The 23,562-nt window shown below is 56.9% G+C and overlaps 4 protein-coding genes across 12 annotated transcripts; 2 read left to right on the top strand and 2 right to left on the bottom strand.

Moving 5' to 3' along the window:
- Positions 1-392: 392 nt before the first annotated feature.
- dnajc10 (DnaJ (Hsp40) homolog, subfamily C, member 10) lies at positions 393-7,427 on the bottom strand. Of its 2 annotated transcripts, none has more exons than XM_077728142.1 (24): positions 5,969-7,427; positions 4,626-4,830; positions 4,352-4,514; positions 4,238-4,288; positions 4,074-4,156; positions 3,878-4,009; positions 3,550-3,643; positions 3,399-3,476; positions 3,288-3,331; positions 3,154-3,219; positions 2,930-2,995; positions 2,667-2,861; positions 2,482-2,596; positions 2,300-2,427; positions 2,108-2,224; positions 1,891-1,992; positions 1,764-1,824; positions 1,602-1,696; positions 1,398-1,531; positions 1,283-1,336; positions 1,068-1,215; positions 880-990; positions 688-792; positions 393-589 (listed from the first exon to the last, which is right to left on the bottom strand). In XM_077728142.1, the coding sequence occupies exons 2-24, from the start codon at positions 4,809-4,811 to the stop codon at positions 578-580; spliced, it is 2,340 nt and encodes a 779-aa protein (XP_077584268.1). In that variant the 5' UTR covers positions 4,812-4,830; positions 5,969-7,427; the 3' UTR covers positions 393-577. The 2 variants fall into 2 exon arrangements, with proteins under 2 accessions (XP_077584268.1, XP_077584267.1); XM_077728141.1 differs by lacking the exon at positions 5,969-7,427 and adding an exon at positions 5,496-5,650.
- On the top strand, positions 5,887-8,155 carry nup35 (nucleoporin 35). Of its 5 annotated transcripts, none has more exons than XM_077728144.1 (9): positions 5,887-6,337; positions 6,410-6,566; positions 6,718-6,882; positions 6,957-7,069; positions 7,140-7,360; positions 7,444-7,513; positions 7,598-7,726; positions 7,792-7,917; positions 7,996-8,155. In XM_077728144.1, the coding sequence occupies exons 2-9, from the start codon at positions 6,425-6,427 to the stop codon at positions 8,071-8,073; spliced, it is 1,044 nt and encodes a 347-aa protein (XP_077584270.1). In that variant the 5' UTR covers positions 5,887-6,337; positions 6,410-6,424; the 3' UTR covers positions 8,074-8,155. The 5 variants fall into 5 exon arrangements, with proteins under 5 accessions (XP_077584270.1, XP_077584274.1, XP_077584269.1 ...); XM_077728148.1 differs by having other exon boundaries at positions 5,890-6,337; positions 6,496-6,566; positions 6,954-7,069; XM_077728143.1 differs by having other exon boundaries at positions 5,890-6,337; positions 6,954-7,069.
- A 2,020-nt stretch (positions 8,156-10,175) lies between these two features.
- itga4 (integrin alpha 4) lies at positions 10,176-16,431 on the top strand. The gene is made up of 27 exons (XM_077728219.1): positions 10,176-10,708; positions 10,783-10,898; positions 11,120-11,217; positions 11,308-11,440; positions 11,679-11,746; positions 11,822-11,951; positions 12,045-12,130; positions 12,207-12,269; positions 12,370-12,510; positions 12,583-12,691; positions 12,777-12,871; positions 12,944-13,034; positions 13,114-13,159; positions 13,223-13,502; positions 13,572-13,724; positions 13,822-13,898; positions 13,964-14,108; positions 14,163-14,267; positions 14,406-14,482; positions 14,559-14,648; positions 14,720-14,810; positions 15,010-15,117; positions 15,199-15,324; positions 15,395-15,520; positions 15,579-15,677; positions 15,971-16,090; positions 16,175-16,431. Exons 1-27 carry the CDS (start codon positions 10,194-10,196, stop codon positions 16,280-16,282), a joined length of 3,396 nt encoding a protein of 1,131 aa, XP_077584345.1. The 5' UTR covers positions 10,176-10,193; the 3' UTR covers positions 16,283-16,431.
- Positions 15,906-23,494, bottom strand: cerkl (CERK like autophagy regulator). 4 transcript variants are annotated; one of them, XR_013327864.1, is made up of 15 exons: positions 23,272-23,494; positions 22,549-22,658; positions 21,249-21,479; positions 20,144-20,275; positions 19,862-19,925; positions 19,323-19,453; positions 19,169-19,243; positions 18,915-19,092; positions 18,782-18,832; positions 18,667-18,704; positions 18,460-18,568; positions 18,198-18,294; positions 16,935-17,086; positions 16,343-16,510; positions 15,906-16,278 (listed from the first exon to the last, which is right to left on the bottom strand). XR_013327864.1 is itself a non-coding variant. In XM_077728221.1 (14 exons), exons 1-14 carry the CDS (start codon positions 23,412-23,414, stop codon positions 16,432-16,434), a joined length of 1,590 nt encoding a protein of 529 aa, XP_077584347.1. In that variant the 5' UTR covers positions 23,415-23,494; the 3' UTR covers positions 15,906-16,431. The 4 variants fall into 4 exon arrangements, 3 of the variants coding, with proteins under 3 accessions (XP_077584347.1, XP_077584349.1, XP_077584348.1); XM_077728221.1 differs by having other exon boundaries at positions 15,906-16,510; XM_077728223.1 differs by lacking the exon at positions 23,272-23,494 and adding an exon at positions 23,104-23,237 and having other exon boundaries at positions 15,906-16,510.
- Between the last annotated feature and the right edge of the window lie 68 nt (positions 23,495-23,562).

Raw genomic sequence — 23,562 nt, 5'->3', positions numbered from 1 at the left:
AGGAACTCCATTATAATAGCAAATAGTATCAAATAGGATTTTATTTTGAAGTGTTGACACTCCTGAGATTAAATAACAACTACATAGTAAATGTAAATATCTGAAAAGCCAGTTATGGATTCTTAAATGGACCTTATAATGACAGAAACAGCGCCCTCCCCCGGAGGGCACAGGTTTCGACTTTGAGCAATAGCAACAATGTCTTTTTCAGCGCCACAACGCCGCCTGTTAGTCACGCCGCCCTGTTAGACACGCACTTTGGGCCGCTTCGGACGTGACCGCCCTTTGATTGACGTGCGGAAAAGAATGAAAAGTTGCCTCACCTCGTCGGCGGCTCGCAGCCACGTGCCCGGCCGGCCCATTGCACCCAAATGACGGACGGCAAGGAAGGCTTTAGTTTGTTTGGGTTTTATCTGTGGGAAATATTGTGCACCGACAGGTAACGGGGTCTCCTGGTTTTAGCTCACAGAGTAAATAGCAACTGCAGAGACGTCCATACAAACAAAACAAAAACTTTCTAAAAAGGAGTCGGTCGTGTCAGTTGGCGTCGGCGTGGGGGTGGTCCCGTCCCGTTCCGTCAGAGTTCGTCCTGAGAACATAAAACCGCCGGTCAGAAGCTGACCGGCGATTCAAACGGGCTCCACCACCACGGGCCTTAAAGGGCGCGCGTGTTTTGGCGTGGCTCACCTTCCCACCGCGTAACCGTGACGACGAGTCTCGCAGTCTCTGCCGGATGACCTCCGCGATGGCGTCGGCGTCGCGACTGTTGATGTTCTCCACGTTGCGGGAGCGCTGTCGACACACACACACACACACGCAATTTGCCTTTAAACCCTGGACGACGGCGGATTCCTTCCCGGTTCGGATGCCCGTCCTCACCCCGCCGCCGTAGAAGCGGACCGTCGGGTAGCTGGTGATTCCGGCCGCCTGACAGGTCGCTTGATGAGCCTGGCAGTCCACCTTTCCGGCCCGGACTTGCCCTTTGAGGACCTGCGGTGGAAACGGGCGGTCGGAACCAGAGCGGCCGGGGCGGACCGGGCGACCTTGGCGGAGGGCCGGCATCTCACCCGAGCCAGGACCTCAAACTCGGGGGAAAAGTGTTTGCAGGGGCCGCACCACGGGGCGTAAAAGTCCAGCACCCAGGGCTCGACGCCCTCCAGCACCAGCGAGCGGAAGGAACTCGCCGTCAGGTCCGTGGAGGCCCTGGGCAGGGCGCTGCCCACGGCGCCGAGACGAGTGCTCAAAACGCTTGACGGGCAATCAAATGAAAATGGAGACCAACCTGAGGGCCCACCACCGCAGGGATTGCGCGTCTCTGTGCCAGCCGTTGTAAGTCCTGCGCAGATAAAAAAAAGTCAGGTGGGGCGCGCGCCGCCGAGGACGCGAGGCCAACGTACGAGTAGCGGAAGGCCGTGCGCTCGCCGGCCGAGTACAGGCGGATCTCCGGGTACGAGCGCACGTCTTGACTCTGGCAGAAGGAGCGGAAGCGCTGACAGTCCACCGAAGCCACGCCCACCTGGCCCGACAGCATCTGGGGAGACGGGAGCCGGGTCAAATGGCGAAGGCGCGTGCCTTCCGCCCGTCCTTGGCGCTCCCCTTACCCGTGCGGCGCGTCTCCACTCGGGCATCAGGGCTCGACATGGACCGCACCACGGGGCGTAGAAATCCACGGCCCACAACTCGCCTCTCGCCAAACCTGGAGTCCGGCGCAAAATGGCTCAGAGGAGGACGCCACGGCCGCCACCGTGCGTCCACCGCTTTACCTTTGACTTTCTCCGCAAAGCCGTCCGGGTCAAGGGCCACTACGGATGGGTGGACCAGGTCCTGGGTAAAGGCGACAGGTGAGCGGGGAGAGAGGAAGGAAGAGGGCAAATGGTCACGGCCGCCCACCTGGACAAACTCCAGGATGCCCTCGGCCGAGTGTTGTCCTTCGTACTCGTGAAGAGAAGAGCCGTTCAGGACCACCGTGGTGGGATACGAGTCCACGTTGTACTGGAGGCCGGACCACGGGGAAAAAAAAGGAAAACGAGTGCCACGTGAAGAGGAAAGTCGGGAATATTGAAAAATGTTTTTTTTTGGAGGGGCGGGGTCTTTGCCTTTGGCTTACCGTGGAGCAGAGGCTGGGGTGGACGGTGCAGTCCAACGTCCCAAACTTGATGCGACCGGCCAGCTGGACGGAAGCCTTCCTCAACTCGGGGAGCAGCGCTCGACAAGGAGGACACCACTGCATCGGCCAGAGAAAGCGCCAAACCGCGGTCAGGCCCCAGAAAGCGGACAAAACAGCCATCTACCTTCTCACCGGGGCAAAAAAGTCCACCAGCCAGGGCTCGCGGGGGTCCGACGGGAAGTTGTCGGGCCTCAGGGTGGTGACGTGGGCGCCCACGCTGTCCCTGGCGAAAGCCACCACGTTGTACGCCGCGTCCTTGCCTGCGCGGGAGCCCGGATCAGAAAGATCAAGGGGACCAAGGGGAGGCGACGTACCGTGATGGATCTCAAAGTCGTGGACCCCCAGGCCCTTGAAGGCGGCCACGCAGGCCCCGCCGATGTGGAGGGAGCGGCACAGCCGCGGCTCGGCCAGGCAGTCCACGTGCCCCACCTGAAGGAAGAGCAAAAGGGCGCCGGCGTCAGGCTGAGTCAGTCCGCTCCTAAGGGCGCCACCTTCCCACCTGGATGTGGTCGTGGCGCAGGAAGACCCGCAGCTTCTTGTACTGGTCCGGGGCCGGCGAGCCGAAGGTGAAGGCCACCAGCCAGCGATGGCGGGCCAGCTCCTCCTCAAAGTCGCGGGCGCCCAGCCGCCGCAGCTCGGGCAGGCGCCGCAGGACCAGCGCGTAGATCTCCCGGACGTCCAGGGTGCGCAGCCACTGAGGAAAGGGTGGCGCGGTCATTCGCCGTCACGCCCCCGACTTTGGCGGGCTCGGACAGCACTGACCGGCTCGCCGTCTCGTCCGTCCAGCGAGCTTCCGGGCGGGAAGAAAGCCGTGGCTCCGTCAGTCACCTGAGCACATAGCAGAGGCGCACTAGTTAGTCGAGCTGTATGTACAATAGACCCCGTCAAAACGAGATAAAACATCCACCATAATAGTGCCGTACTGCAATGCACATTTTGGCCAGCAGACGGCGACATTGTTTTTTGGCATGGTTTGGGCCCCTGACCTGGAAACTGTGGCAGAGTTGCGGCTCGGCGGCGCAGTCCATCCATCCCACCTTGGCCAGGCCGTCCTGAAAAAGGTGCAAAACCGCGCTGGGGACGTGCCTTTCCCCTAGAACGTTAGCGTGCGGGACCTCACCAACATGGACGCCAGCTTCTGCCGACTCCGGCGCTCCAGGCAATCTGCGGACGGCGCCGGCACGCGGCAGTTAGCGCACGCCGGGCGTCAAGACGGAGCGCGGACGTTTACCTCCGGTGTCGGCGCAGAAAGTGATGAGCCAACCCAGCCCCGACGCAAAAGCGGCCTCGATCTCTTTGAAGGCGTTGCCTGGCGACGCCACGGGGGACAAGCTCGGTGGAGGACCAACAGACGGACGGAGCAGTGGTCAAACGGCGCTCACCTTGCCACAGCTGCGTCACGCCGCTCTTGACAAACTGCATGCCGAAGGTCACCAGATTTTCCGTGTTGCGATCGCCGTGGAATTTCTCCGGTTTCTGAAACGGGAGACCACGTCGTCAGCCAACCAAAACATAGGAGCACCGCTAAGAAGCGCGGCCACAACATTGCCGCAAACAAAGACACAACAAAAATGGGAGTCATTGTGACACAATGAATGGAATTTGAAGGACGTGCGAAAACGAAGCACGAGTCATGCAGAGGGACGAACGTCTTGAGAAAATCAAGTGCCCAGAGAAGAGGAGAAAAGGAAGAAAGAGACATTTGCTTACCCGTCCGGCCCGGAAGACCACCAGGCTGGGGTAGCTGTTGATGCCTTTGGCGCGACACAGGTGGTGGTTGTCGCCGCAGTTGACCGCCCCGATCCGGAGGGCGCCGTCCAGCTCCTTGGCCAACTCCCGCCACTGCCACAGAGATTCATTTAGCCTCGGTGCTCATTTGGGGCCGGCGGACGGCGGGGGGCGTTACCGTGGGGGCCAGCTGGTGGCAGTGCGAACATCGCGGCGAGTAAAAGTTGACGAACCAGATCTCTCCGGAATTCACCGCCGCTTCTAAATCCAAGGGGAATGGGCTTGATCAGCTCTTTCTAAAATATTCCTCATCTCCTCCTTGCACTTTCCCATCTTTCCTACCAAAGTCCGCGCTGTCCAGGGTGATGATCTCCGAGTCGTCGTCGTAGATGCCTGAGCAAAGAAAAGGGCATCAGGAGGACGCCGTGGGGCTCTCCCTCCGCGGCGACCACTCACCAAAGTCGTAGCGGTAGTAGTTCCAGCTCTCGTAGCGGCCCCCCTGCTGCTCGTCCAGCCCCTTCTCGCCGTACTTGTCGTACTTCTTGCGCAGGTCCTTGTCCTTCAGGACCTCGTACGCCCGGTTCACCTCCAGGAATTTGTCGTGGGCCTCGGGGTCACCCTGCACGTTTCCAAGAGGGGCGTCAACAAACTTTGGAACGACGACCACGCGTCCCATCCGTTAGAGCGGGAGGGAACCGGACCCCGACGTTTTTTTTTTCTTTCTCCTCACCGGATTCTTGTCGGGGTGCATGGTGAGCGCCAGTTTCTTGAAGGCTTGGCGGATCTCGCGGGTGCCGGCCTCCCTGCCCACCCCCAGGAGCTCGTAGAAGTCGGCGCCCCGGACGAAGCCGACCAGCAGGGCGGCGGCGAGGAGCAGCAGCGGCGTCAGCGAGGCTAGCCGGGAACGCGTCGCCATGGCGGCGCTTGCGGCACCACTGGATGCAGAGGAAAGTCAGGTTAGGCTCGATATTCTCGCGGATTCCATCCACGGCGCCATCTGTCCGCCATCGTTTATCGAGGACGACGCAAAACTGGAGGGAATATTTTGTGCTCTTTTTACAAAAGAAAATTTGACAATTCATTTTGAAACTATTTATCCAAATTGACAATGAGTAGTATTATGTATTCCCTCTTGGATTCCACGTATAATAGCCCAGGAGGAATGCCTTTTGGGGAAATACTTGACATTGTTTTTGTTGACGTGTACTCTAAAAGGCGTCCCCGCCCCTGAACACTAATTAAGTATTCATCGTCGTTTAAAAAACAACAAAACAAACAGGTGTACTGTCGAGAGTATCAAATTACAAAGTGGGGAAATGACACAAGACGCTTCTATTTCATTCCCTAAACCAAATTTTCAACGTTAAAACTAGCAAAAATTGACTAGACAATAATTTATTGCCTTTAAAGTACCCCAAAACTAATTTATTGCCTTTAAAGTGCCCCAAAACTAATAAAAGGCGGCTCATAAACGAAGCGCGAGTACAAGTGTGCAAAAATGCGCTAACGTGTTAGCTTGAACACTTTATAGTTCATTTAAACGCTATATGAACAAGGTCGGTGACACTTTTTATCCAATTTGCAGAACGAGAAATTATACCTTTGAGTCTTGTTCGCCGCCGAAGTATAAGTTTAAGACAGGACCGTCCAAAGTGGAGAACGTGAAAAGATCCTGCTTGACATCCGGATGGCGCCGGGATCAAGTTACCGCTAAGACTTTTCATCTTCCCTCCAAAGTCTTTCAAAATAAAAACATGCAAAAAATGCAACGTTTGGTCTAGAAAATAAACGGTTGTGAGGCCCGCGTAAAGCAAATGCCATCTTTCACCACTCGTTTTCTTTATGTAAAAATATGAATGTACCACAAAATTTGATTTATACGCTGTTTAAGTTCTGCCTTGCTTGTTTTACTGTGGAGTTGACGTCACTCCGACAAGCACATTTTGATGCGTTTAATTGCAAAAGAAAATAAACACACATATAGCGCTTTTTAGTGGCCACCCAATTGCAGGGCACGAGGAGACGGGCAGCCATATGGAAACCTAGAGGCAATTTAGAGTGTCACAGAATTACCGCAGTGAATGCAGCTTTTTAGTCGTTGTTAGGGAGCAAGTCGGATTTCACTATGTCCTTGAACGCCTCTTTGCTGTTACTTCCGGGGGTGGTTCGAGCAAATGAGCGTCGTCACACCGCTCTCGAGTCCCGAACAAGCGTCCAATTACGAGCCGTTGGGTCTCGTAAATATTGGGAATTAGGCTTTCTTTATCGGAAGCGGCCGGCTCACATCAACGCGACGTCCGAAGACTCGTCAGGTTGGCCGCTTTGAGGCGTTTTGGGCGGCCCTGACGCCTTAGCTCGTGGTTAGCCTGACGTCACTTCCGGTATTTGAAAACCGCGGTCCCAACCAAATCAGGGTTGCAGACCTCAGGATGGAGCTCCAAGGTAAGTCCACGTGTCTTCTCCATCACACCACCGCACGCCCATCTGCTCTTTATAGCGTGCTTCGTTTGTTAGATTGACGGAGACATTATGCAGTTTTATCACAGCTTTAAAGACTTGCCCACCACCTTATTAACCTCTCTGTGGGACGGTTTGGTCAGAGTCCCGCAAGGATCCACAATTGCAGATATAGTTTCACAGCACAGAAGCACTGTCACTTCCGAGAGACGAGGTAAGCGGAGTGGCAGAGTTAGAGCAGTTTAGCGTGAGCGACGTCACAATCTGACGAGGGATACGTTCCACCCAGTCGGTGAGAGGTTTAGGTCGCAGTTGGTTTAGGAGCCCTTCCTAAAAGATGCCTAATTCTCCGTCTCTTCTCTCAGCGGGATCCGAACCCATGACGCTGGGTTCCCCGACCTCCCCCAAGCCGGCCCACGGCGCTCAGTTCCTGCCGGGCTTCCTGATGGGCGACCTCCCGGCGGCGGTCAGCCCGCAGCCCCGCCCCTTCGGCTTGACCTCGCCCCTCTCCGACGGCACCGTCCACAAAGGTGAGGGAGGGCACGGGTGGGCGGTCGAGCCGCGCCCAGCCGGCGATTCTCACCCGCCGCCGTGTCCCGAGGAGGCGCCCCGCAGCCGGTGGTCCCCGCCCACAAAGACAAGAGCGGCGCCCCGCCCGTGCGCAGCATCCACGACGGCCCGGTCGCCGTGGGAACGCCGCTCGGCGCACGGACGCAGGTGGGTGCCGGTCAATGGGCGGAGGCCAGTGGACGCCATCCGCCGGCTGACCCGGCGGACCCCCTTTCAGTCTTTTTGCAGCTCGCGGTCTCCGGCCTCGGCGCCGGTCTCGGCTACGCCCCCGGCTTCCGGCTGGTCCGGCGGCGAGGCGACGACGCGGTGGGGGCGGCCGTCGTTTCCGGGCTCGCAGCAGCTGTGCCTTTCTCCCGCTCAGGCGGACCCCTTCTACAGTCAGGGGGAATCCCTGTCCTCCGAAGACCAACTGGACCAGACCTGGGTCACCGTCTTCGGGTAAGGAGAGCCGACGAGTCCAAACGGGAGCATGCACTTGGCCTCCCCATCTTTGCCGATACATTTGTCCCCACCCGTGACAGGTTTCCCCCGGCCTCGGCCTCCTACATCCTGCTGCAGTTCGCCCAGTACGGAAACATCCTCAAGCACAGCGTAAGCTCCTCGTGGGGGTGGCGGGGGGTGGCGGGGCATTATGATGATAGTAATGTTGATCATCCGCCGTTGTGCCGATGGTAGATGGCGTCTCCCGGGAACTGGATGCACCTCCAATATCAGTCCCGACTTCAAGCTCGTAAAGCTCTGTCCAAAGACGGAAAAGTCTTCGGGGACGCCATCATGGTGGGCGTCAAACCCTGCATAGAAAAGGTGAGTCACCGAGATAAAAAAAAGAAAGACAAACTGTAATAACCTGAATTTTTGTCCACTGTCAGAGCGTCATGGAGATGAACGAGATGGGCGCGGCGTCGCCTCCGACCACCCCCGCCCTTCCTTGCACGCCGCGCTCGGCCATCAGATCGCTCAGCGTCTCCTACAGGAACTCTGCCAGCGAATACCAGGCACGCGGAAAACATGTATCTTTACTCTGACGCAAGATGGCCGCTCCCTTCCCTTATGCGATGTGCTCGCGTTCTCAGGTGGTGACAGACACACGCACGCCCAGGAAGGACGACGGCTTCGTCTCCAAGGCCCTGGAATACATGTTTGGATGGTGACCTCTGCCGCCTGCTGGATGACCTGTGAACAAGCAAAAAAAATGTATTTTTAAATCCCTTTCATTAAAGTTTGTACCTGGAATTTTTGGATCTGTCATTTACTTTGAGGCCACCGGAGGGCGTCGTTAACATTGACAATCAAGTTTAGCTTTCTGTACATAGTCATTTTTTGCCTGCCTTGATAGAGGCTGAGGGAATGATTGTATCAGTGCCGTTGACGGCAATAAAAGATCCACAAATACCCTAATCAACACCAAGCGACCCGAAAATACAAACATTTGCCCTTTTGTGGATGGGACGTCTATCGCCGCGGACCAAGTGACTCATGAGTAAAATAAGAAGAAATGACCGACAAATATGGCTTTTTCCCTATCGGCTAAACTATGAGATGGCGTTGCCGGCGGAGGAGACGAGACGAGACATCTGCGTCGCCAGCTGTTCACGACCAAGGGGGCGGGTCCCCCCCGACGGGCAAGACCTGAGCCCCCCGAGCTCTGATTGGAGGGCCCTTAATGGCCGTCTTTCAAGGCCATCGACGGTGCCGGACGTCCCATACGTTTGGACGGCCCAGTCAATGAGTCGCAGAGGCTGATTTGTGTGTGTGTGTGTGTTGGAAGGGCGTGGTCGAGAATTTGATCTCCCTGTGGTTTACGTTTGCTTATCTATCCCGCGCAACATAAACACACGGCGTGTGTATAACCGCCATTTAAGCCCCTCCCATCCTAAATCCCATGACTTGTGTGACACGACTGAAACCTTTCTTTGATAGATTGCACGTCCGTCGCTGTTCTTGGCAGAGAAAGCACTTTTAATCGATACATTTGATATGCCTTATATAATTTTTTCCAGTGCAAATGAAGCAAGTGACCCCGTGACCCCCCAAATCAGCTTTTCTCTCTGGCTTCTCACGCGTTTCCTGTCATCTGCCACTTCTCACGCGTTTGTGGGTTTTTCCAAGAGCGACACGTGTCCAATGTAACGTGACAAACGGCCTGGTCCATCTCCGTGGCCTGACGCGGCGTGACGCCGTGTGGCTCCGTAAAGAAAAAGATTCTTTGATTTGGATATATCATAGCTTGGGTATTACTATTTGAAATGAAAGAATAACCTCTATTAAAAATCCTTTTTTGGGGGTAAATACTTTTAGCCTTTTACTCCAAAAGTGGTGACGATGATGTCACATAACCCAACTGGACAAGTGTGTTTGTGTGTGTGTGTGTGAAACGGAAGGACGGCTTCCCGTCCGTTACGACGGCGCACCTTCCGGACAGGACGTGGCGACAAGGACTGCGACCCGTGAGGGTCAGCACGTTGGCCTTTGCGCTTACCTTAGCTTAGCTTGGCCGGAGGAGAGCAATGAGAAAGCATTGGATGATTCCTAAAAGAGAGAAGAAGAAAAAAAAGTTGACAAACTGCTGTTAAGCCCCAAAAGACATTTTCAAGCAAAGCCGAGCGTGTCAACAACATCCAAACAACACGCGGCTTCTTCCTCACCAACAGCTTGTGTTGCCTGTGGGACAACACACAAACACACACACACACAGGCGCGTGTACACACGTGGTCGCACTGCAGTGTGTGTGTGTGTGGGTGTGAGAGCGCTGCAGGCTTTGAACTCATTACTGTGACCCCAGCGACATATGGACAAGCACACACACAGTCATCTTGTTGTTTGTGATGATTGCCATCACCAAAATGGAGTTTATTTTGGGTAAGAAGCCACAGGAAACGCGCGCAAGATCGACGGCTCCATCACTCCATCCGTTTGCAGCGGTGAACGATAGATCGGACGTGCGATAGGGATAATGGAGCTGGCCATCCAGTCATTTCCTTTCAATTGGTAGCAAGAGACAAGAGGTGGGCCGGAAGTCGACCCACGGACGAGAGCGATTGGACGTCTGTCGTCTGTGGTGGTCCGTGGCGTCCACAGAGTCAACATTGCTTCTCTTTCTTTCTTTCTGACTTGAAAGTAGCCATCAAATCATCCTAGAGACAAGGTCTGGCGGAGAGGAGAGGAGGAAACACTCGTGGGGGAAAAAAAAGGGAGGAAACACCGTTAATCGAGGGGGTGGAGGGGGGGGGGGGTCACTTCCCTTGGCCTGCCTTGCCTTTCCCCGCCCGCATGTTTGACTTCAACACACACACACACACACGCAGTCCCCACGCAAGAGTGTCAGAAGTTTGTCCGAAGGAGGCCCGTCCAAAAGTCCGCATTTATTTGTTATTTATTTATTTATCTTCAACAATATATGTCTTTTTAGGCAGCAGCGAGCGAGCGAGCAACGTGACTTTTCTGCCGCTTGACTGGAAGGCCACTTTGGGACTTTGTTTGGAGCGCTTTTGGCCTTTGGACGCGCTCCATTTTGGGGAAGCTCTTTTTATTCCCGTTGATTTCGGACGGCTCGTCTCTTGGTCACCCCGGCGTCTCTGTCTTTTGGGCTTCGCGTTTGGCCGAGTGGGCCAGATGGAGCGTACGGGGCTGCCGGTCCTGCCGGTCCTGGTCCTGTTGCCGGCGCTGACGCTGGTGTGGGTTTCGGGCTACACGCTGGACACGGACCACGCAATGCACCTGTCCGGCGTCCCGGCGTCCATGTTCGGCTACTCGGTGCTGCTGCACCGGGACGGCGATCGCAGCTGGTGAGTGCGACCCTCCGTCCGCCGACCCTCCGTCCGCCCGCCCACCCGCCTCCCTCTCACGACCCGCGTCGTAGGCTGGTGGCGGGAGCTCCGGTGGACAACTCTTCTTCTTCCTCCGCGCCGGGCGGAATCTACCGTTGCCAATTAGGCACGGAGGAGGAAGGCGCCTGTCAGCCGATGCCGGCTGCCGGTAAGCTTCTTTTCCAACTTTCCCACGTTTTTGCTCCTTTAAAAGAATGGCCCGAGTGGAAACGCCGTGTGGTCGCCCCCTAGCGGCCCGGCGACTCTGTGCGAGACTTATCGTCTCTGGGTTGGGTTTGGCGGGCCGGTTTACGCTCGGTTTGAGTCTGTTTTTAGTCGTTAACCTTTGACCTTTGCTCGCCTGACACTGTGGGGCGCGTGTGGGCGCAGACGCCTCGCAGTGCGGGAAGACGTGCCAGGCCGACGGCGAGCGCCAGTGGCTGGGCGTCAGTCTGTCCCGCCAAGCCGGAGACGGAGGACACGTGCTGGTGAGCGCTCGCCCGTCCCCCGGGGGGCCGGGGGCCCGCTGGGTGTGCCGTCCGCCTGCGCGTGACTGACTTTGGCGTCCGCCCGCGTAGGCGTGCGCGCATCGCTGGAAGAACGTGTTCTACTCCAGTCAGGACGGGCAGCACAACAAACTGCCCCACGGCATTTGCCACCGCTACGACGGCAATTTGAGTCGCGCGCGGGCCATCATCCCCTGCTACAGAGGTAGGCGGCGCCCGCTCGCCCGCCCGCCCGCCCGCCCGCTCTCCTTGTCTCTTGACCGCCGGACATCCCGTCCGGGACGGGAAGTGAGCTGCCATTGAAAGGAGATCAACAGGAAGCCAAAAGAGGGAACTTTTCTCAGCTTTTGCCGGCTTCAAACGGACGGGACGTCCGGCGGCTAACGGCTGGGCGGCCGTTTTGCTCCCCCGACCTGACGGCGGCGTTTGTGTGGGCCCGGCAGATTACCAGAGGAAGTTTGGCGAGGAGTACGCCTCGTGTCAGGCCGGAATGTCCAACCGCCTGACTCAGGTGGGACGGAGGGCGGCGAATGGAACCGACACACGTGAGATGGAGATTCCATTTGCTCTGTCTTTTTCTTTCCAGGACCTGATCATCATGGGCGCTCCGGGGACGTCCTACTGGACCGGCTCCGTGCTGGTCTTCAACACGTCCAGCGGCGTCTTGTCCGCCTACCTGGACGACGACGGCTCGGCGGGCTTCGGGAGCTACCTGGGTGGGCGGGGCGGGGCGGGGCGAGGCGGGGGGAGGCGGGGGAGGCTTTGGTTTCCGAACAGACAATGAGAGCAAACTCTTGTTTTGGTTTCAGGCTACTCGGTGGACGCGGGTCACTTCCTGGACGCCGCGGCCTGGGAGGTGGTGGGCGGGGCCCCGCAGTACAACCAACGAGGAAAAGTAGGTGAGCGCCAAGCGTTGGCCGCCCCCCCGTCTCTGCCGCCCCCGGGTCACGGCGCCGCTTTGCGCCCGACAGGTCTTTGTCTTCTCGCTGGACGGCAACACGCTCCGCGTGGTGACTCACGTGGCGGGAACGGAGGTAAGCGCATTCCATGGTTTCCTTGGTTTATGCTTCTTTTTTTTCTTGTCGCCGACATGGATAATAATGATGCGGCTATCTGTCCACGGGGACGGCCTAGCTGGGCGCCTACTTTGGCGCCAGCGTGCGGGCGCTGGACCTGAACGGCGACGGCCTGTCGGACCTGCTGGTGGGCGCTCCCATGGCCACGGGCGCCAGCCGGGAGGAGGGCCGCGTCCACGTCTACCTCAACCGAGGCCGGGTGAGCGCGTCCTTCCGCCGAGGCCGTCGGCCCGACGCCACAATGTCCATAAAGGCGTTGGATGGTGGTCAGGCCAGGCTGGAGGAGGCGGACTTTCGGCTGAGCGGGGGCGACGCCCGCGCCGCTCGATTCGGGGAGGCCATGGCCGACCTGGGGGACCTGGACGACGACGGCTACCCCGGTGCCCGCCGCCTTCGCCTCCGTCCCCCCCGGCCCTCCGCTGGCCCTCCGCCGGGCGACTTTTAAAGAAGCGGTGCGTCCCACAGAGGTGGCGGTGGGAGCCCCCCAGGAGGACCATCTCAGAGGGGCCGTCTACATTTACAACGGCGGGAAAGACGGCGTCTCTCCCACGCCGTCGCAGGTAAGTAGGCCGGCGGGCGGAGAGCGCGTGGGGTTCCGGCCGCCGCTAACCGAGTGGCGGCCTCGCTCGCAGAGGATCAGCGGAGCCACGCTGGGCCGTGACCTCCGGATGTTCGGCCAGTCGCTGAGCTCGGGCGTGGATGTGGACCGCAACGGTTACCCAGGTAACGGCGCTCCAAAACCCACCCGTAACGCCTAGCATTGGATTTTGAACCAACGGGCTCCTCCCTCGTCTCTCGCCAGACGTGGCGGTGGGCGCTTTCCTCTCAGACGCCGCCGTGGTGCTCAGGTAAAGGAATGACGGCGTTCCGGAATGGAAGGGGAGCCGGGCCCCCATCTGTCCGCCACACAGGTCTCGTCCCGTCCTCCGGGCCACGGCCTGGCTGATCCTGCCCGACGGCGTGCGGCGGGAGGCGGCCGACGTGGAGCTGTCCGTCTGCTTCCGCGTGGACTCGGAGCGGCACGAGGGCGCCGTGGAGCTGGAGTACAACGTGACGGGCGACGTCCTGCGCCGGCCTTCCTCGCCGCCCCGTTTCTACTTCCACGCCGACCCCTCGTCCGACGTCACCCGGGCCCGCGTCCGGCTAAGGCCGGGGCGGCCGGCCTGCGCTCGCCACGCGGCTCGCCGGGCGGTGAGCGGCGGCGCCTTCGTCGGCTGGGCTCGTCGCGGAGCGGCCCGCTGACCTCAGTTTTGTCCTCAGAAAGACGCGCGGGACATTTTCACCCCGCTCCGCTTCCAAGTGTCCTACCGCCTGCGCCGCGGCAACGTTCACAAGCACTCGCGCAAAATCTTCCCGCCGCTGAGGCCGGTCCTGCGGAGGGAGGCGGGCGGCCGCAATACCGTCGGCAACCAGGTGGGAGGTGGCTTCTCCTAATTTGATGGCCTCACTTTTGCCGCTACTACGACGGCTTCCCTCTGGTACTATTTTGCTTTGTTGGCCTTTTCCGCAGACGCATTTCATCCGCACGTGTTCGCTGGCCAACTGTTCGACGGACCTGCGATTGGACGCCGTGCCGGTCCTGCCGGGGTAAAGTGACCTCGGCGGCGGAGGAGGCCCCGCTCTAGCCCCACGCCAACCGACTCTGGCCTCAGGAACGCCGACTACTTGGCGCTGGGCGGAGGAGGCGGCGGCCTGACGCTGGAGGCCAGGGTGACCGTGGTCGGGGACGACGCCTTCCTGCCGCGCCTGACGTTGCGCTTCCACCGCCACCTTCACTACGTCAAAGTGCTCCACAACGTGAGTTGAGCGGCGGCCAAGGCCAGCGTTCGCCTGACGTGTGATCACGCGCAGGCAGACGAGGCGGTGAGTTGCGACGTGACGCAGGACGTCAACGGCACGGCGGCGCCGGAGGTGCTTTGCGCCCTGGCCGGCCTCATCCTGCCGTCACAGTCGCAGGTAAAGGGCCAATGAAAAGTGGGCGCTCCGATCAAATGATTTTCTTCCAAGCGGACGTTGTTGACATTGAAGAAATAAGCTAGTCGAGACTTTGAGGGCGGCGTGGCAAAGTGACAATTGTGTCCGTCGCCGCGGCAGGTCAACGTCAGCTTCCTGTTGGGCGTGAACCAGAACGCCACGCCGGGGGACCTCTTCATTCACGCCGCCGTGGGCAGGTCGGGAAGCTTTCCCGCTGGGGGTGCTGTCCCTGGGCCACGTTGTTCTAATCCCTTCCCACGCGTACGTCCGCAGCGAGAACCTGGAAAGTTGGCAGTACCTCGGCGACAACGCCGTCGACCTGTCCCTGCCTCTCAAGTACGCCGTGGACGTGGACGTCCACGGGTGAGCGCCCTCGTCACGTTCCGTGCGGGAGGGAGGGGCAAAACAAATGTCAATGACGAAAGGTTCCTCAGGTTTGTGACGCCGACTTCGTTCGTGTTCGGGGACGAAGACGAGGCCACGCCTGTTCAGTGCTACTCGCAAAGCTTCAACTACACCTACAAGGTCAGTCCGGCGTGGAAAATGACATCCTTTTGCCCCCAAAATGGACTGGCTTCAGTGAATTTGGCTGGGCCCCAAAAAGGCCCCTGGCATTTCCAATGGCAAAATATTGGAGACTTGCTCAGGCCCATGGCCCAAGCGATTGGTTTGGATGGGAGCACGAAAGGAACCCACCTGCCTGTCCATCTGTTTCTTCGGGCAGGTGTTCAATCGGGGGCCCAGCCGCTCAGAGGACACGCTGCTGGAGATCGCGCTCCCCAAGCTGTTGACGCCGTACCCGCACAGGTTGCTGTGGGTGGCCGACTGGCAGGTAGGCGGGCGTCGGCCGGGCGTCGGCCGGGCGTCGGCCGGGGTCGGGCTTTTGGCTCACGTTGACGTTGGACGGCGGCAGTCGTCCCAAGGCTCCTGCGCGCTGAGCGACGCCACCGTGGCCGTGTCGGACGACTGCGACGTGCCACGGGCTTCTTTCCTCAAACGGCTGGTCTTCTTCTTCTCGCCCATCTCCACCCGCCACATGGTAAGCGCACGTGGCCGCCGCCGGGTGGGAGAATTTGCCGTCCCACGCCGCGGTTAACGCGCTCACGCAGTTCTGCGGGCGAGACGACCGGCTGTGCGAGCGCCTGCTGTGCCGCTTGGGCGCCGTGGAGGCCGGGCGCGACGCCACCGTGCACCTGCGGACGCGGCTCAACCCCGACGTCCTGCTGCAAGCGCCGGTGAGTCGCCCGCGTGGGCCAAAGGGCGCCCCTCCGCTGACGCCGCCGTCCGTCGCAGGGTCGCCAAGGCGCCGTCCGGCTGGAGAGCACGGCGGCCGTGTTGCGGCCCCGCCCGGACCGCCACACCGTCTTACTGCGGGAGCCCCCCTTGGCGCAGGTGGGTCCACCGGGGGACGGATCCAGAAAAACATTTTCGTAGGACATTGTCCAATGGTCCTTGAATGCAAACTGCTAGATGTCTCCTCCCAATTGAGTGGCAGCCAATGAGCCAAGAGGGAAATATATTACAGTTGTAGTGGACAAAATGGGACCAATGGGTTTAGTATTGCTATCTATTTTAAACGTCAATTCTTGCCTTTTCTCTAAGAAGGAAAACCTCAAGAGGTCAGATCAATACTAGTCTTTATTTTCATTTCTCACGGATTCCACACGGTGGCGCTTTGCACGCAGGTGCCGGTGGAGGCGCACTTTGCCCGAATCCTTTCCACGCCCGTCAAGGTGTCGGTGGTGGTGGTGGGCCTGGTCTTGGGTCTCGCCATCTTGGCCGCCCTGGTTTGCTGCTTGCACAAGGTCGGCTCCGGCGCAGATGGGGCGAAAGGTCGGGAACACCCACCCGCCCGTCCGTCCGTCGCTGACGCCATCTCGTGTCCGCAGGCGGGTTTCTTCCAGCGCCGCTCGCGGCAGAAGGAGGGGACGCACCGCTTCGAGCGCGACAGCTGGGACTACGTCCCCAAACGCGGCGACCGGGAGAGCGCGTCCTGAAGAGACGGGAGGAGGACGGACGTCTTCCTCAGATGGCACTTTCCGTCGACGGTGTCAAACCTTTGGTCCAAAAACAAAATCCCCACTTGACAAAGAGCAGATGGACCATTTCCCCCGCCGGCTATTTCCGTTCCGTTTTTCACAGTCCGTCAGAGGCAGCCGCAGGACGCGCGGGACTCGGCCTCGTCCACGTCTTCGCCGTACAAGGCCAGCAGTCGCGGGTGAACCCTGAACGGAACAATGGCAATCACTTTCCTGCTTTTAGCCACTGCTTTCTGCTCAATTCCGTCTCCAAAATAGATTACGCCTTTTTTTTTTTGTTTCTCCTTTTTGCAGTTTGTTTATTTTTGTTGTTGATGATTTTGTCTTGGTATTCCAGAGTTTTTGGAGTCGATTTTCAGGGTTGCCGAGAAATGTCAACATTTTTTCCAGAAAACTAGACGGCGCTAAACCCACATTTGTCTTTGCGACAGGCTGCCTCAAAATTAAATTATTCTCGTATTTCCAACATGATATGTAAAAAGTTGTCAAACGCCAAAGGTCGTATTGGGCCGGATCTTTTGTTTTTGGAAAGCGTGGGTTTGCAATGGAGTCACTTTGGGCATTCTGACATTTGGGCCAAGAAAAAAGTCAAAAGCAAAATTCCACTCACCGGACGAGGACTTCGTCGGGGATCTCCAGCAGCTCGCCGTCGATGTTCCAGGGGAAGCCCACGACGGGCGTGTCGTCATCGTCCTCCGAGCGAGTCGGGGGGCGGAGCTTGACCGCCGTCACGTCGTGCGCCTCCACGAAGGAGAAGTCCAGCTAGAAACGCCACAGTTTATGGCTTCATTGCCTCTGCCAACTGCAACTATGCCTAGCGCCCGCAGAGGGCGCCTGACGCCACAGCGCAACTCACTCCAATTCAAAAGGGGAGAACGCTTAAAGTTTTATTCGTATCTAAAGATCAATCCAATATTCATATTTGGCTCGTCTTTTGTTTGTTTCAGGAAATGGCAGCGACGGTTATCATCCTAAACCTTACCTAAATTAGACTTTTTTCTATATGTAAAAAAAAGAAACAGTTGAATTCCATTTGGTAGCAGTTTAGAGATGTCTCTTTGTGATTTTCAAGACTAAGAGTTAATAGAAAGGTCCACAAGGGCCGCAGTGGGTACAAGTTTTGGTTCCAACGTCAACAGAGCAAACTTTCCACAATACTAAGTGTCCTGCGACTGCAATCAGTGGATTGGCGTCAGGTGCTTCGGTTGCAGCCCAACCCCCACCCACTCCTTCCAAGTTTGTCAGTCAGCTCGCTGGCCGCTGGATAGCTTGGGAGGAAAAAGCTCCCCCCTCCTCACCCACGTTGGCCCAACCCCTGTTGATGCAACTTTGCCAGCTATGTGTGTGCAAAACCAAAAGCTGCCTGCTATAAACTGTCAAAGCCAATTCAAAACTCTTTTTGACCTATTTCAAACGTTGGCATCTCCTAAGACTAGGCATTTCTTTAACAGGGCTGGGGAAAATTTAAGAAAAAAAAGGCCAAAAGTGAGTGCTTTGTGGTCAATGACTAAAGAGGAAAACTTTCCACAATACTAAGTGTCCTGCGAGTGCAATCAGTGGATTGGCGTCAGCTGCCTCCCGTTTCATTCATCCCAACCCCCGTTGCTCCAAGTTTGTCTGTGCTGGACGGCTCGGAACCAAAAGCGGCACCCGCACTGCCCCGCCCCCACCCCTCGGGTTAATACGTCGAGGGGCAAACGTTATGGAACCCGGGAGGAAGTTGTTAAAGCGTGCTGACACGCCGCCAAGCGGGAAGTGGGTCAGGGAGTCAACGGCTTGGTCAAGAGCACTATATTTAACCAGCGGTCTCATTTAAAAGTGGGCTAATCTGCTCCACTACGGCCCGCTTTAGCTCGCTCGTTCGTTCGCTCACCTGGCCGGCGGGGGCGCTCAACTTCTTCAGGTGCTTGACAAACTCCGAGCTGGACGTGTCCGCCACGGCGATCAGGGCCGCGCTCCCGTTGGCCAAACTGGAGAGAGAGGAGAGTGTGTTAGGGTTAGAGAAATGCACCGCCCAAAGAAAAAAGCTCAAGATGAGCCACATGAAAAAGTGATAGCGCATCCATTTTGGGGGCTCACAATACTGGTCGTGTATCGATCTTTTGGGCTTTTACAAAATAGTTCTGGGCGCCTACCGGGTGTTGGGCGCCAGTCCTCGGGGGGTGTGAGGACTGAGACAGGGGATGGCCATGATGCTGACGCTCAGGTACGGGCCCGGATTGGTGCTCCACGACTCCGCCTCCTCTGTGCCCACCAGCATAGCGCACACAACACAACACAAAGTTGGACTATGGGTGCACTTCAAGAGATTCTACTACACTGGTTGAAATGAACTGGCTTACCCAAATGGCCGCCATCTTGATCTTCCACCCCTGCCTCCCTGACAAAAAGACATTGAACGCAGTTTAGATACAACGGCCGTTGGTGGTGACAAAGTTAGCCGACCAGGTAACTCACGGGCGGTGGTGGCTGCGGGCGGCCACGAAAGACAGCCGACAGTCTTGGGCCCTGCGCAGACAAAAGCGGCGGGCGGCTGAGGCGCCTTTCCTCCCTGGGGGATTCCCCCGGCCTCCGAGCCAGCGGGCCTCACCTCAAGTCGGCCAGCGTCTTGAGCAGCGCGTAGTCGCGCCGCGTGGCCGACGGCATCCAGCGCTTCTTCTCGGCCCGGGCCAACACGCGGCCCCCGAAGCCCCACATGGCGGAGAAGCCGAAGAGCGGCGGCCGACCCGCCCGCCGGAAGCTGCACATGTCCGCGCGCTGGACGTGACCTGAGATCATAATACCTTTTGGTCGGTAGCGCAAAACACTCGGCCCGTGGCGCGTAGATAGAGCCGTAGACCCTACCCAGGACGATGTGCAGGGCGGCCGTGACCGGATCTCGGACTCCGTGGACGGAACAGGAAATGACGTCGGTGGAACCTGTCCGTCGGGGAGAAAGAAAAAAAAATGACGGGCAATGAAATCTGGAAGGACGCCGGTCCGATTGGGACGGTCCCACCTGCCGGGATGATTCCCAGGGGGAGAGGCGCCGCCGCGGGAACGGCGGGAGAGCCGGCGTCCAGTTGGGCTCGCAGAACCACGGCGTGGCAAAGTTCGGCCACCGAGCCGTCGCCGCCGACGCACACCACTCTGAAACACACGACACGCATGGATTTTGGTCATGGGCGTGTTTTGTTTTTCGGTGTTATTTTTGGGGCATTTTTGCTCCCGTAAATTGGCCGGCCCCGCACAAATCCCCTTTGGCGCCGTTAATCGCCGAAAGTAGGTTCCCGGCGAAGCCTCTCCCAAAGACGACTGATCGGCTATCTCTGTGTCTGTCTATGCTAATCTCCGGGAGCCGCTCTATCTAAAGCGCCGACCCAGGGTGGCGTGTCCAGAGCATCCCTTGTTGTTTTCGTACTACTAGCAAAGGTGACCATGTCATGTGATCAGTTTCACTTGAATTTTTGGTATCATTTCTATTTTGAAGTAACTAAATATATCTCTATATTCCTTCCCACAACGTTTGACATCATTAACGGAGGTGAAATGACTGACCCGTCAAAGTCCTCCGTCTTGAGTTCCTTCATCACGGACAGGGCGTGTCCCTTCCTCTCCGTCACTACGCACACACACACACACACACGCAGGGAAAAAGTCAACAATGACCGTCAATGGCAGCCCACCATTTCTGAAAGTAGAGCGAAGGAAAGGAGGACAGATGGACGGGATGCCCCGGCTCCCGTATCGGGTTACCTAGCAACCAGAGATTGCCATTAACTCTGACCTACGGAGCCACACGCGCACGCACGCACACACACGCAAAAGACGAGAAGCGACCTGTGATGTCGGTGCGGACGTCGGCCATCTTGAAGAGAGGCGCCACGTGCTCTCTGTAGATGTGAACCGCTTCCTTCTTGTGACTGCTGGGGTTGATGAAGACCTTGACGCGCCGGGGTCGATGGCTGAAACCTGGCCATGGATGGAGATAAAACAGGATTTAGGTTTTGTCCCTCTTTCAATGCTTCTTAAAAGGGATTTCTTCTGTTTTGTGGGAGAATAATTCAATAAAATGCATTGCTTCCGGAGAAAAGAGCGACGGGAAAGGCATGGTTAAATGATGCATTTCAACATGTACCCTCAAGTCAGGCTTAAAGGTTAGCCACACCGGTCGGTGGCTCATCATGAGGCAGATTTAGAGGCCGCATCCCAGTAGAATTGCGCCGATCAATACACACACACACACACACACACACACACGCAGAGAGCTCCATTATCTTTCTGGTTGCTATAATCTGCTCCCAAATGGTCGTGACCCCGCCCTTTTTGTGACCTTCCACACAAACGCGGGCTCGCATGACACCGCCGCTAAATGAGCATATTGGAGCGCCAAAGACGGCGCCAGACGTCCAATGGCCAAGGACTTTATCGGGCGTAGATGTCCAATGGTGTGGCGCTTAGGCCACGTGTTTGAAGGAAGGTTGACTGGGACCCCATGACACGGCGGCCATTTTGAAGACCCGCCGGCCAGAGGTTTCAAAGAGGAGAGCCGAGTCACGGGCGCATCGGGTTACCCGTACGCGGCGGGTTGCTACGGGGGCTCGGCGTCGCCATGGTAAACAATCCCGGGCAGCGAGCGCGCCGAGTTGCGGCTGCTGTAAACAACCTTTTCAGTTGCCGCGTGGCTTGCCGCTAACGCACGTTTGGACGCACGTCCGATGGCCTTTGGGCTAATCTGACTACCAGACTACGTGCTGACAGTGATTGTGAGATGTATACATGCGTTGAGTGGGATTAGGAGATTATCTGGTCTGTCAGATGATGTCATTGTGACTCACTACTTGAGATACGGAGGTAGACAAAATCGAACAAATAAATGCGCTGAAATAATATTTTTTCTTTCTGGCATCGAATGTCGGTACGGCACGGCGGGGTGGGGCGTTACCTGCCAGGAGCTCCTTGACGCCGTCGTACCAGGCGCGCGTGTGCTCGGAAGACGCGTTGTGAAGGTGCAGCGTGTCCTCCTCCAGCCTGCGGCCCTTTCGCACGCAGTAGAATAGCGTCAAGCCCAGCACGGGGCCGCCGCTGCTCCGGCCCGCCGCTCGCCGCCGCTTCACTTTGGCCGCCAGGACGTCGCGCAGCATCAGCACGCGGGGAGGCGGCCGCCGCGTCTCACCTGCCGAAGGCACACGGGTTAATGTCAAAAAAGGCTTTCCGGGTGGCTCACCGGACGGCGGCCACGTTGACTGCCGTTCACACACCAGCCATAATCTGTCTTTGCTGCCATCATTTCTACGTGTGATGACCTAGAAAGTATCGCAAATGTAGGGGAGTAGAATCTGTGCAAATAGCCCACGTCGTCGCATAGCGTCGGTCAAGCGGGAAAAAAAGGATCACACTGAGACTAGGCAGGGAAAGCGACAAGATGTGAAGTGACAGCGCACACGCCTGTAGCATGTCGCCCGCCACGTCCAGATGGAGCGGAATGGCCCATCATGCCCCACACACACGTTGAAAATAGAAGGGACATTGGGCAGGGGGATTCACCAGAATCATGTCCAATTGATGCAAGAAAATGCGACGCAAAGCGTATTTTAATTGAAGTATTTTTTGTTGTCTGGCGTACGTATTGTAGCTTGAGGACAAGCCGCGAGCTTAACAACGTGTCAGCAGATTGACAAGAAGAACAACTTCTCCGAAAGAACAGCTGATCCATTTCTCTATACACGCAGTGTGCTGACTCTGTGTGTGTGTGTGTGTGTGTGTGTTAATCCCCTCACACTGAGAGAATCTAATAACCCCCCACGGGCCTAACCAACTGCTCACTACTATTGCCAACGCACACACACACACACACACACACACACTTAATGACATTAGCCTTGGATGGAATACAGCAAAGCAGATTGTCTCTCTCATGGCGGGTGCGTGCACACATGCGTAGATTTCCACATTGGGTTGCTCGCGTTAAAACAACAACATGAAAGCAAACCCAAAGCACCAGTTGATAGCCTTTTTTGTTGTAGTAGTTGTCCGGCCGCTAACTAATTGGCTTTTCCTACCAGTGGTGACTAAAGCTTCCGTTCACGCAGTTTTTGAGATGTTAAATGGATGTGATAATTATGAGGAGGGGGGGCTCCAAAGTATCAAGGAAGAAGCACAACGGAATGGTTCTGCTGGCGGAGGTCTCGATTACGGCGGCATCTGCCGTGACATTCCGCGCAGATGGCGGCGGGGCGCGTTACCTGCGGGGCTCTCGGGCAGGACGGGGGTCCAGCTCAGTCGTGTGCTGGTCAGGAGGACGTCGTGGCTCTTTTTGCCCACTTTGAAGATCCCACGCAGTAACACACGTTCGCTGAAAAAACAAAAACAAAGATTTTAACACCATTCGTGCACTAAGAACGCTTTCCCCCGAAAAAGTTGACTTTATCATTATCAAAAGTGGACTACCTTGCCCCCAGTAAAGTTTTTAAAACATAGAAAATACATTTTCCCCCCAAAAAAACTTGACTTTGAGGTCACATTTACTGTTGTCTGATGCTAACATTATTGACTCAAAACAAAAACCCTAAATGTAATGTTATTAAATACTTTGAATAGACTAGTATTTATGTCACAGTGATGGCTACTTAAGAACATGTAGATAAATATATTTTTAAAAAAGGTCTTCTCATAAAAAAGACGTTACAGGGACAGCATTGCGGAAGTCGTACTGCGTATTAGCCTTTCCAACTCCGCAAAATGCGAATATGGCGACAAAACCTGCCCTTCAAACAAACAAACACTTCCATGTGGCTTACCTGTAGAGTGGATAGAAACATATTTATAGAACGTTCGGTCAATAGGAGCTAATAAACCACCAGAGCTAACGTGATAATTTGTTAGCAAGTAGACTAGCCTGTCGGCAAAACAAAGGTCGAAGACGTGATTTTGGCGGGCAGTGACGTCACTAAATCGCGCTCACACACCTGCGCTCCACTTCCGGTTTGAGGGCCTGCTCATGTTTCTCCTTCTCGTCCTTCTTTTTCCTCCGAGAGAGTTTCTTCTCCTCTACGCTCTCCTTTTTCTGCTTTTTCTTCTCTTTGTCGCCGTTTTCCTCGCCCGTCGACATCTTAGACAAAAACAAAGTCGACGCGCCCTCCCTCAGTAGTCGCTTTGCAGGGACCTAAGCTGATCCGGGCACTCTGGTTGGCATGGAGACGGCGTGGTGCGAGCACGCGCGCGTGCGCAAAGCCACCCGGTCAGAGAAAGGCGTTCGA

The sequence above is a fragment of the Stigmatopora nigra genome, chromosome 11, assembly GCF_051989575.1.
Source record: "Stigmatopora nigra isolate UIUO_SnigA chromosome 11, RoL_Snig_1.1, whole genome shotgun sequence".
NCBI classification, from domain to species: domain Eukaryota; kingdom Metazoa; phylum Chordata; class Actinopteri; order Syngnathiformes; family Syngnathidae; genus Stigmatopora; species Stigmatopora nigra.
This window is presented reverse-complemented; position numbering and strand designations above follow the sequence as displayed.

Coding starts and splice junctions, on each gene's coding strand:
- cerkl (XM_077728221.1), bottom strand. CDS start 23,414: ATGTCGACGGGCGAGGAAAACGGCGACAAAGAGAAGAAAAAGCAGAAA. Junction 19,244..19,322: donor CCTGGGAATCATCCCGGCAG/GTGGGACCGTCC, acceptor CCCGACGGACAG/GTTCCACCGACGTCATTTCC. Junction 18,569..18,666: donor TCAAGATGGCGGCCATTTGG/GTAAGCCAGTTC, acceptor TGGTGGGCACAG/AGGAGGCGGAGTCGTGGAGC.
- nup35 (XM_077728143.1), top strand. CDS start 6,425: ATGCAGTTTTATCACAGCTTTAAAGACTTGCCCACCACCTTATTAACC. Junction 7,070..7,139: donor CGCTCGGCGCACGGACGCAG/GTGGGTGCCGGT, acceptor ACCCCCTTTCAG/TCTTTTTGCAGCTCGCGGTC. Junction 7,514..7,597: donor GAAACATCCTCAAGCACAGC/GTAAGCTCCTCG, acceptor TGCCGATGGTAG/ATGGCGTCTCCCGGGAACTG.
- itga4 (XM_077728219.1), top strand. CDS start 10,194: ATGTTTGACTTCAACACACACACACACACACGCAGTCCCCACGCAAGA. Junction 11,441..11,678: donor CATCATCCCCTGCTACAGAG/GTAGGCGGCGCC, acceptor TGGGCCCGGCAG/ATTACCAGAGGAAGTTTGGC. Junction 13,035..13,113: donor GGACCGCAACGGTTACCCAG/GTAACGGCGCTC, acceptor GTCTCTCGCCAG/ACGTGGCGGTGGGCGCTTTC.
- dnajc10 (XM_077728142.1), bottom strand. CDS start 4,811: ATGGCGACGCGTTCCCGGCTAGCCTCGCTGACGCCGCTGCTGCTCCTC. Junction 3,220..3,287: donor AGAAGCTGGCGTCCATGTTG/GTGAGGTCCCGC, acceptor CACCTTTTTCAG/GACGGCCTGGCCAAGGTGGG. Junction 1,337..1,397: donor CGCACGGCCTTCCGCTACTC/GTACGTTGGCCT, acceptor TTATCTGCGCAG/GACTTACAACGGCTGGCACA.